This window comes from Haliotis asinina, chromosome 2, assembly GCF_037392515.1.
Source record: "Haliotis asinina isolate JCU_RB_2024 chromosome 2, JCU_Hal_asi_v2, whole genome shotgun sequence".
NCBI classification, from domain to species: domain Eukaryota; kingdom Metazoa; phylum Mollusca; class Gastropoda; order Lepetellida; family Haliotidae; genus Haliotis; species Haliotis asinina.
In genome coordinates, this window is record NC_090281.1 from 13,801,501 (window position 1) to 13,813,994 (window position 12,494).

The 12,494-nt window shown below is 41.3% G+C and overlaps 1 protein-coding gene across 1 annotated transcript; it reads right to left on the reverse strand.

Moving 5' to 3' along the window:
* Positions 1-1,184: 1,184 nt before the first annotated feature.
* On the reverse strand, positions 1,185-2,303 carry LOC137271579 (glycoprotein 3-alpha-L-fucosyltransferase A-like). Its single transcript, XM_067804023.1, has one exon. It carries the CDS (start codon positions 2,301-2,303, stop codon positions 1,185-1,187), a length of 1,119 nt encoding a protein of 372 aa, XP_067660124.1.
* Positions 2,304-12,494: the final 10,191 nt, after the last annotated feature.

Below are 12,494 nucleotides of genomic sequence, written 5' to 3' on the forward strand. Positions count from 1 at the left end.
TTCTGATACGGCGTTATGCAACAATCACTCGCCAGTAATACGTTCGTAACATTCCAAGTAAACACGGCGAAATGGAGACAAGTCCATTAAATATTGCAATGATAGGGCAAACACGTACATAAAACTTCCTTTGGTAACCATGATTGAAGAACGTGAGTTTTTCTGACCCGTATGGCACCATTTGCCACTTTGCCATATTAAAGTGACAAACTGATAGGTATCCATGTCGAGATAATGACCACACACACACACACACACAGAGAGAGAGAGAGAGAGAGAGAGAGAGAGAGAGGGGGGGGGGGAGTTTCTGAACAAATATATGACCATGTAATGCTTAATGTTCAATACATTGTGAAAAAAAATGTCGAAATGTCATTTTGCGTGTCTTACATGATAACATGATAACAGCCATGTTTCCTCCCAATACCGCCCGTAGGCCTCCAGATCCTCGGAAGGGACAGTCTCCGCCATTCCTCGTGTAAACCATATTCCAATCGGGCCAGATTGTGTACAGGTGGATGCCTTTGTTGCACACGACGACCAATCATGTCCCAGATATGACCCACAGGGGTTATCGTGAGATATGCCAAGTTCTTTCTGTACTCTGTAATTCATTGTACAGTTCCAACTGTGTCACAACCGTATTGATCAATATGAAATAGAGACGATGAAAGGTATCAACGAAAAGATGAGCGTATCACATCAAACAGCCTCACCTGGTACAAACGCGTACAAAGTCACGTCAAATGTAAGGTCAAGAAAACACGTGGGCATGGTGAATAATAGATTAACCTTTACTTTCTGAAATGAAAAGAGTACAGAAACAAAACGCAATAGATCAGTTCAAGATTTCTTTAAATCATTGTAGATCAATGTGGATCAAAGTTTCATTTGAATTGTGTGTATTCAGTAGGCAGGGCAGGGCAAACTGTATTTTTTCATTTAAGTGCAAGTGTACATTTGCTATATAACTGAGAAAATACGAGTGAAAACCAAAGTAATGACTTGTTTCCTTTGAAGCCAAAGGAATACTAACTGCCCTACATGGATATAATGCCATAATTTCTCCTAGACAAACAGTGGCGTTATAACGATGGCTTGCTGTATACTTCAGTATGACATCAGCTTTTAGTTTCACTTTAGAACGTTTCCATCAATTTGAAGTTTCAGATTTCAACCCGTATTTATGGCGGTAGGTAGCACGTGCCTTTGTTGAACCACGTGGTTATATCGTCGTAATGTTTCCTGTACTTCTCAACATCCCACAGTCTTCTGCACACTTCACACATTCCTTGGGCTTCCATTCTGTACGCTCGTCTAACACTGAAAGCATTTTCCTTAAATACATATTCTTCATATACAGCTTTGTATTTATCCTTTCGCTTCAAAAATCCGGTATATTCGGTTTCATTATTGGCAAGGTGTTTGACAAAATCTGCTAAACGTTCAGCAGATTCAAAGTCCATTGCATTTATGTAGGTATTGTTTTCAGCATGTTTAGTGTAATCAACACCCCCGCGAGTTATCAAAATGAAATCAAGTTCGTAGAAAGTGAAGAACTTTTCTGTTATATAATCTTTACAAAATGCATTTTCAAAAGAGAGATAAAATTTATACTTTGAGCTCAACATTTGAAAACATGCTAGGTCATCACTCCTTGGGCATTTGAGGTTTCCACAAGCTCCGTATATGTCGATTTGGACGTACTTCATTAGATCCTTCACATAGTCCATTCGTTTGCTGTCTCCGGCGCAGTTACTTACCATCCATGCAATTGTCCCTTTTTTCTGTTTAAAAATTGCAGAATAATCTTTATCGATGGTGTCATTTCTAGCTTGTAGAACACCATAAGGAGCAGGGATATCACTATCCGTCCTGTAATCAAATGTCCAGTTGAAAACATTTTTCCAGCTGGGTAGCCAAATGCTTCGTTTTCCAACCCAGTGTCTCTGGGGTGATTCGTGGTTATGTAGAATCCAAACTTGGTCTTTGTGTCGCGGTGGTGGAGTTGTCAAGCGCAGGAAATTCGCAGCAAACATCACAGCGCTGCTGTTTGGAAGATACACCTGGTTTGTGGTCAGACGACACTTTACTTCCGGACAACCACGAAGGGTAGACAACTTTTCTATGACTGGTTGATATCTGGTCTTGACATATAACAATATGATCTTAGGGTCCTCAGCGACATTGCCCAGAGGGTTTGACATCAAGGTGTAGTTAACGGTACGTGAAGGAAGGGATGTTTTCTTTCTGTCAGATCCAAACCTCACGGGGCGTGCGACTAGCAGGAGAAATCCCACCATGACCAAAGATTTCAGCAAGAACTTGAAGAAGCGTGTGGAAATCTGTAAATTGAAGACACATTTGTTATGTATTTGTAGAAACTGAAAGTCAGGGAGACATCTGACACGATTGCATAAGGTGGCTTTTTGCCTGTGTTGATTAATTTTCACTCACGACACGTGTTCTAGTTAGTTTGGCGATATATGAAATTTCCTCTGTGGTTTGCGTGCGGGTGTATGCTTTCGTGCAAGTGCATGTGCGGCTCATGCTTGTCAGAAGAGATGAGATGTCTGAGGCTCACTGCCTAGATTCATGAACGTCATTGTAACCAAAACACGTGGATCGATGCTCAGGACATCAATCACTGGATTGTCTGGTCTACACCCGATTCTTTATAGACATCGGTTATACAGGCTGGCACGTTGTTTAATGTAGCATTCAACAAACAAACGGGTGACTGAGTTTAATTTTACGCCGCAATATTCCAGCGATTGCGCATATGAGGTTGCATGAACCATAGGCCCCTACTGCGGGTCGCAAAATACGTGTAAAACAAAAACAGGGTGACATGATACAAAAACCCCGGACATTATGCACTCATCCATTAATATATCGTATTTCATAGGTCTCACAAGTATCAAAAGCTTTTGTCCATAATTCCAATGTGCTTAGAAGGTATATACACAGGCTTTCTGTAGGGATGCATTTAGGATCAACCAAAGATTGAGCTGATGCACCGGAAGTGTACAAAATTAGGTCGCTTCCTGTATATCTGTCTAAGTTCTGAATTTTGCCGGTCTGCTCTGGATTGTCATGATAATTATGAGGTCATGTTTATGATCTACTGCATGAACACCACAAAACAGTAGCCTAAAGTGTGCCATCCAATCGAATATTGTTTTGCCTCTGACCAGAAATGCTTGGATATGTGATATTTTCTAATGTTATTCGTTTTTCTCTAAATCAGTCAAGACGGCTTTTTCGCACAATGCATTATATCTGTTTCTTACGATGCAATATTGAAAATACGGGTGCTTGTCTTTATATTTCTGGTACTTATTGAAATATTTGCATATTCCGGTTTTTCGTTTTTCGCAACCCCAGTCAAACTTACTTTTCAAGTATGCTTTGCATTGCCTTTTCTCATACAAGGAGCCACTGAACAGATCGCATTTGTCATATATGCTATACTGTCATCTATACAAGTGAAAGCACAAGCGACGATTTATCTAGCAATTCCCGAACGTTTTCAAACAGCAACTTTTGTATTGTGGTAGTTTAGGGTTGGATATAGTTCAATATGGGCTATTACTGTGTTCCTGGCTATGCTGATATGCATAGCCACAGCACACCCGGCAGGTTAGTGTGGTCTGCCTGGCATGTACAGCCCATGCGCTGCCTGTCTCTAGCCCTATAAAAGGAGTAGCTACATAGCACTCCTTGTCTTTAGTCCACTGGTCCGCCAGAGGTGAGGACATTTATCTTAGTTGTTTGAGTCCTGGTGATCAAGACCAAGTAGATAAGTTTTTCCTAGTTTACCACAGGAAGTTATATATTTATTTGTTTTTAGTCATAGGCTTTGAAATCAGAGCCATGTCTTCGTAGGATTTGGGGTCAACGTAGGTTGTTAGGTATAGGTTAGGTATAGGTTAGCTTAGGTGGTTAGGTTAGGTATAGATTAGGTTAGGTTGATGGGTGGGTAAGGATAGGTTCAGGAATTTTGTTATAAATAAATTATTGAGTTTCCTTTGTCTGTTTGTTCTGTTTTACCAGCAATGAGGCCTGATTCATAGAGCCTACTTGAAGTTGGCTAAGTTATTATCACCGCATACAAAAATACACAACGCAAGGTCCAAAACCAGAGAATAGCCAACTTCAGCTGTCACTGGGCAGAAAAGCCTATTACAGTATGAACTGACCTGACTTATCGTTATCTCAAGTAAACTTGTTCGTCACTTCAGACATTTTATTATGTGTATCCGCTTTTCTGTTATGATTTGATTTCAGTCGTAATATAATGAGAAGATGGGCTGATTTTATGCGTGACTGTATAATGAAATCATTTGCGTGTTCAGTAATGCTGCTGACGAAATAACATAATTGATAACACTGGTACCATTCAGACCTATGTAAGTAAAATCTTCGAGATGTGCGTCACTACCACAACGACCATTTATGATATGAATACTTACAAGAGTCACCAGAAGATTACATATCCCCCGGCCCCCTCATTTTTGAAAGAACAAGTCTGACAGTTACTTGATGTTTTGTGAAGACTAAGTACGAACCATTTCCGTGGAAATAATAAATTAATGAATTCTAAATGCCAAATATCTGTCAACTGCGAAAGACACCACTTCAAGATCTGCCTCATATATCTGGATGGTTTTCGAGTTCTGTTCAGGAAACAAAGCCCATCCCTCCCTTTTGAGACTTTGAGACTAAGTCCGGGTCGTTTCCATGGAAACACTGAAAAATAAGAGTGCCAAAACATCTGCAAAAAAGCATAAGGCACCACTTTGGGGTCTGTCTCACGTACCTGCAAAATTTTGCTTAAAGATGTTAAGATGTTTTCAAGTTATGCTCCGTGGAAGGAGCCCACCCCTCAATTTTGAGACTAATTTCGAATCATTTCCATGGAAAGCAAGAAAAATAGAAATAACCAAAATCTGTAAAGAGCAAAGGTACCACTTCAAGGTCTGAACTGTTACGCTGAACGGTGTTTGAGTTACGCTTTTATCTACCCTCATAGACACATCTGTCTCGAATACATCGATAAGCCGAATTTATTAATTGGTCCCCAGCAATTCGTCTCATCGGGATTTGAACTATGTATTAAGAACCCAACATCATGCTACGAGAAATGTTACGAGATCTTAGGCTTACGAGAGCTTTGTCAAACGGGACCAAGGATTTGATTCTGTTAAGTTCCATAAACCCTTGAAAAGCTGAAGGTCATCTGAGATTGGATATCTATCAGGTTCACGGCCATTTAGACTCGGACCAACATGTAGTCTACAACATGTCCGTGTCCAATCTCACCTGTTCGAGAAGGGATGCCATGCTTCAACATTATCATCCATCTCTGTCCTGTATGCTCTAAACAATATGTGTGGGTTCATGACTTGTCCCTTCATAAACGAACAAAACATTCCGGAGAAGACCTCTGCGAGTAACACGGACGAGGAACGCAACCACACCAAGTCCTATACAATCTGTATGCAGATGTCTCTTAAATCGTACAAAACAGTAAATTATCTCTCTAGACTAAGGCTTAGTCTCTGAATATATGTAATTTTGATAGTAACAAACAAACCCATTTTAATTGAAAAGGAGACCCAGGGAGACCTGAGATTCAGAACCTGTGGAAATCTAGACTTGCTTCATTTAAGGCTCTAGCACTACTGCAAGGCTCTAGGCAAAATCATGGGGTTCAGGGACCGTGATACAGACGATAATTTCTCTACCGTATGGTTGTATCTAGTGGTGGTGTCTGATGGAGGAGGAGAGGTTTGATTGCTGATATCTTCTGAATGTTCTGTTTGTTTATGACGGGACAAGTCACGAGCTCACACATATTGTTTGGACTCTGGTGCGCTTTTGACCTAATAAATAACATCTAGATTACCCCTCATTTGCATTATTTATTGTTTACAGGTATGGAAACTTCGGTGTTGTTCCTTCTGTACGAAATCACGGGCGTATTTTACACCGCCTCACCCTTTGAAATCCATCTCATATGCATACTGTCATATTAATTTTATACAATTCAAAAAAAAGATTTTGTGAACACTAGAGTTGGCAAACTCCTGCATAACATAACCGAGCACGAATTGAAAGCGGAATTTCTGAATAGACCAGTCTGTGGATGCTGCCATACCTAGAAATGAACATACATATGATCACACAACTGTGTGATAAAACAGACTTAGTGAACTCTCGAGTCGGCAAACTCATAATATAACTGAACAATTGAAAACAGAATTTCTGAATCGCCCGCTAATACTGAAACAGGAGGAATGGATAATGCTCCCATGCCTAGAAGTTATCACACAACTGTGTGATAAAGCAAACTAGCAGACAGATATTACTGCGGCAGGTCAACCCCAAGGTCAGAGGCACACCTGGTGTGGGGGAAGGGAGCGGGGCTTAAGGGTTCAACAGTCAAAAGTGGATTAGGTCACACAAAGGTTACATACATGCATAGGTGACACACATGTGACGTCATAAAAAGAAGATCGTTAGTCACTCTCATTTTAATGAGAATATCGATCACTTTATTCTTACTTTCTGTGAAGGTTATTATTAGCATTATCACCATTTCCTTGACATGGTATAACAACATCATGTTATTCCCCCTGCTACGCTGTTCCTGGTCCACGAGACGTGTGTCTAGATTGTCTAATTGTGTCTATTTATCTGTTGTTTTACCATTTGAAGTGTCAATATCCATTCTAATAACATATTGCTCTTTTTATGGGTAGATGTCTTCTCTAAGTTCAGTGATGCCCAATTTTATAGATTTTATGTCCTCTTTAACAGAACAAATATCTTAAGAAAATCCGAGTTCTTTATCTGGCCGAGGATTACTTTCTGTACCTCGTCTAAATCGGTAACAGCAGAGACCATATAATAGGTCTAATATTATAATAATAATATATAATAATATATGGTCTCTGGTAACAGGTACCGGGTTTATCTCAACATCTCCAAAGAGAATTGTAGTGAGTGATCTGACTCTATTCGCAGGGAGGGAAGGGGGTGGAGTACGATCGATACTGAACTGGGGTGTGCTATCCATGACGTAAACAAACAGCTTCTGGATGGCAAAACCCACTCGGATAATCTATGTAGCTCGCACCACCCGATCCCTTTAGTCACCTCTTACGACAAGCATAGCCATGTCAGAACCAGTCGAGAACTATGTATACCTGTCCACATGGCTGATGTGTCGGGTATCCCTAGGGTGCGAAAATGTCGGTAACCTCCCTCTGTGCCAGTCTGTGGCACTTGTATTCGTCACACACCACTGATTCCATAGGCCACAGTGGGAAATTGAGCAGAGGTCATGTGTCACAGAGGCACATCTCAAATATCTGAGCTGAGTTAAAGGATGAGGCGGGTGTAACAGACTCTTCAGGTCAGTCACCAATATTATCAACACTCTCCTAACAGAATCGCATGCTGCTAGTGAAGAGGAAATCGCCAAAGTCATCACTAGATCTCAAACAAAGCCCCGTTCCAGTTTGGCTCCTGAAATACTGTTCGGAAGCCTATGTACCTGAGATCACAAGAATTGTCATCAGCGCTTTTTCAATTACGAAGTCCCGGGATCACTCAAGGGGGCTCACGTCACACCTCTTCTCAAGAAACCAGGATCTGATCCGGACTGAAACGCTACAGACCTGTCTCCAACCTTACTTTCCAGTGATGATGGAAAGAGTCGTGACATCTCGCTTGAAACAGCACATGACAGACAATGGGTGCTATTCTGTCTCAGCTCAGTGATGACAAGATAGGGATACTTACTACACCGAGAACAGCAAAATTTCAAACCTTATTACACCAACAACTGACTATTGGCAAGTGCAATATTGTACGATGTGACTCTGCCAAAATTCTAGGGATTGTCTTTTCTTCTGCTATGAATTTCAAGGCCATGTCAACAACAAAAATCTACAGTATGCAGTACTGCCACATCAGGAACATCAGAAGAAAACCCAAAGTATCTGACTGAGGAGGCAGGCAAGACACTAGTCCAAGCTTCATCTCCCAGCTAGACTACTGCAATAGCCTAATGCATGGCACAACCAAGACACAGTTGGTCAAACGGCAGCGGATACCGAAATCTGCCGCAAGAATGAGCACGGATACCTGGATGAAAAGTATGGAAAGGTCTGCACTTTCTGCCAGTTAATGAACGGATACAGTTCCGGATACGGGTAAGTCCTAGTTCTGGTATTCAAGGCACTCCATGGGTTAGTACCGTGCTGCATCCTGGAGTTCATCAAGCCATACAGGCCAAATAGAGCCTTAGAGCCTTAAGATCAACATCAACCTTGACTGTCACCGTACCAGTAACACGAACAGCAACATATGGAGATCGGTCATTCTGTAAAGGGTGGTGCTGACGTCCAGCAACATATGGAGATCGGTCATTCTCCAAGGGTGGTGCTGACGTCTAGCAACATATGGAGATCGGTCATTCTCCAAGGGTGGTGCTGACGTCTGGAACAAGCTCCTGAAGTGGTGATGTGTAGATTATTGTTTACCCGGAATATTCGGGGCGCATAACTTAAGACGTAAATGGGAGTCCACAGAATAACGTTGTGACAGTGACAGCATTGCACTGTGACAAGGTTGTGACGTGAAATTATCAGCTGGATTGACACCTGGATGAACTTCAACCGTTTGTTACACAAAGCGAAAACTCGCTTCGGATAACATTGTTTTCCTGATGTATTAAGACGTAATACAGTGGTATTCACACGAAACCACGACTAAAATGAGATACAGAGACGACATTAAACTATTCTGAAGAATCGGGCAAAAGTAATTTCATCGCGAATTTCTCCGTTTTATGAGTGGGTTTAAACGGACAGTTGACTGGGAAGAATCAGATAAAGGGGACTTGCTGTGCCATCAAGATACATTTTGGATAAGGTCCAAGAAAATTTCAGTCAGTTTCATAAACATTTACTACTTGGAAACATGGAAGTCTTACAACGACACGTACCATTATTGACAGCCGCTCTCGCACATTCCAAGACCTCATTTTATCCCTCAAGGGCTGTATCTTTGGACTGAAATCAGAAATGTGGAAGATACGTTTGTACTCCTCCTTTCATGGCATCACCTTTCCACTTTTTATTTTCAAGCCCCGTTCATCCGTTGAAAACGACTTAATTAATGCAGAAATGCTCTTCGGATACATCTCAATATTTCGAAAAGTACGAAGTACACCGTAACAACGTTTTACTGTACCTAGTTAAGACATTAATCGATTTTATCTACGGACAGATTCGTACTCTCTAACGAGGCAGAAGGTTGGCGTGGATATGATTCGAATGTGACAAAATCTCCTCATCTACTGCATGCACGGTTTAAATATCAGTCTATGAGTTTTTAATCGACCCAATTACGTGTCATGGTAGCAGGTGTTAAGAATATCCCAGTTATTAAATCAACCGCCACACTTGTGGCGCATCTGTCGCTGATTGTATTCAAATCGGCGTGCAGATGACAACAGCTGTTAGAGTGGTGTCTGCACCTGACATCGAGCTTACTTTAGACATACAGTGAGACCCCCGGATATCCCGACACATTCGTTTTTGCGTAAATCGTCGGATAACTGAATATCCGCATATCTGGATTTTTTAATTTCATACACCTGTATAAAAATCAAAACTGGATTCCGGACATCTGGGTCCGGGTATCCGACAGCCTCGATATTTCCCGGGTATATGTTCCAGTCTCCACTATACCCTGGATGCATCAGCTCAGTCCGATATATTTATTACCTCCCTTTGCTCAGGCCCCCCTAAGTAATTGAAGGAATTACAGCAAATTTGAAGGAATTGCATCTCAGATGTAAACAAACGCAGCCCACTCGCGAAACAATTGCAGTGATATCGGTAATTTAGCGGTAATAACAGAAACACATCGGCCCTATCGGAACCAATGTCGGTAATACTGGAAACACGCTCGGCCATCTTCGGAGATTTTTCGGTCGCAAGCGGAAACTCACGCGGCGTCTTTGGAAGAAGCACCCGTCTCGGTGAGTTTTGTTTTTAGTTCCTACTATTACATTTTTATACTTATCCATCTTTGACCACCCGTGTTGAATGCGTCTAGGTATGAGGTGTTGTCGGGGCAATAGCTTATGTTTTTAGGAAAAGATAGTCACTCTAGAAGAGTGTCACAAGTCATGCCCCTGGAGATTGTTTACATCTGAACATCGAAGTCGTGCCGATGATTACGAACGTGCGCTAGATATAACATCATTTTGTTTTGTAAAATGCGTTTAAACTTGTCAATTGCGCTTCATGGCAAGAAACATTATGGCTCATAAACTTCTTCATGGCGCACGTTCATGATGTTCGTAATCATCGGCACGACTTCGTTGTTCAGATGTAAACAATCTCCAGGGGCATGACTTGTGACACTCTCCTATAGTGACTATCTTTTCCTAAAAACATAAGCTATTGCCCCGACAACACCTCATACCTAGACGCATTCAACACGGGTGGTCAAAGATGGATAAGTATAAAAATGTAATAGTAGGAACTAAAAACAAAACTCACCGAGACGGGTGCTTCTTCCAAAGACGCCATGTTTTGCTGCGTGAGTTTCCGCTCGCGACCGAAAAATCTCCGAAGATGGCCGAGCGTGTTTCCAGTATTACCGACATTGGTTCCGATAGGACCGATGTGTTTCTGTTATTACCGCTAAATTACCGATATCGCTGCAATTGTTTCGCGAGTGGGCTGCGTTTGTTTACATTTGAGATGCAATTCCTTCAAATTTGCTGTAATTCCTTCAATTACTTAGGGGGGCCTGTTTGCTGACTTCTTTGAGTGGCGTGTTTAGAAGCTGGGGAATCAGATAAGGACACACCTTGTGGGTGAGCAACGTCTTTATTCAGGTGAAGCGACGTTTCAATACAGCTTCTTGTATCGTTGTCAAGCGCAAGTATGAGGCAGAAATAAGACAGGATGACGCACACGCACACATGCAGAGAGAGAGAGAGAGAGAGAGAGAGAGAGAGAGAGAGAGAGAGAGAGAGAGTTATTAACTAAAACAACAAGAACATACTCACAGTAGCACAATCAGCTAAGTCGCCGTTACACCGACCTTGCAAGTGTAAGCGGTCGCAGCTGCGAAGGTTTGTTCGCCGATCAATTGACAGGTGTGCAACTTTGTAAAATATATGTACTCTTAAAAAAACGTATGGGATAATGAACTTTCAATTTTGATAGGAAGTGTAAACGTTCTCAAACGTTTCAAGGACAGAATCATTTCCCTCTATTACCACTCCTAAACACAACGCATGATATGCACGTACACAACGCAGTAGCCCCGTACACGTGCATGGGGTCCCATTCTTGACGTTTTTTCAAGGAGGTCGAGAAATCACTTAGACCATTTTGACATTCATCTTGCATCACACATTTGTTAATGTTTGTTTCTAGTCGTTTGCTTTAAAATGAAAATCGCATATATGCAAATTACATGCCATACACCACACCATCTTTAAAAAGCGACTACATACCAAATAACTATGGTTTAAGGAAGTGCAAATGGTCCTAAATATTTTAATCGTAACTAAAAATTGAAGATCCCCTACTTTTTTAAAGAGTATATATGCAAGAACCCCTACCTCTTTCACAGAACCTCTGCATCGTTTGTGTTGTCAACTTTAATAGGTTAGCTAATTTGAAAATCGAAAGTGAGTTGTGATTGGCACGCTCAACTACCCAGCGAAGACATTTGATTGGATAAAAAAAAGAGCCGAGGGAGGTAATAAATTCATCGGACTGAGCTGTGGATGCATCCTGGGTATAGTTCAGACTTATCGGAACGTATAACCTGGGGATATCGAAGATGGGTATCCGAGGCCTCACTGTCTTTATTCCCAAAACAGGAACCGGATTGGTAAACAAGCAGTATATTGCCTACCTGAATACCGCTCCCGAATACAAACATATTATGAATATAACAATCATGAGGAGAAAAACATGTATCAACAAACAATAGCGTTCTGGAGTGAGTGAGAGAGAGAATGCGTTAAGATTTATCGCCATTTCAGCCATATCGTGACGAGAACTATGAATTTTGTGCATAGTAATTAATGGTAAATTGTAAAATCTGTCAACGAAGGACAGGAAAATGACTAGCTTAAGACGGGTTCGAATTTAAAACTAGTAATTTGACTTAGAACAGTTTAACCATAGGTGACAAGACAAGGTAAAAACAGGCTATATACTAGTAGCCAACAACTGAAGGCGGATCACCATACCGTGGACCATGGGGACTTGCAGTACATATGCTTCCTGCATGGATCTTAGCTGCATTTACACCATCCCTTCAGCCGCAGGCAGTTTAGGAAACCTAACCATACATTAAAAAGACAATTCTACGATTAAAAACTTGGAAAACTTATCCTCTCCTGTCCTGCCAGGGGAAGAATAATTTTACACTACTTTAACTCC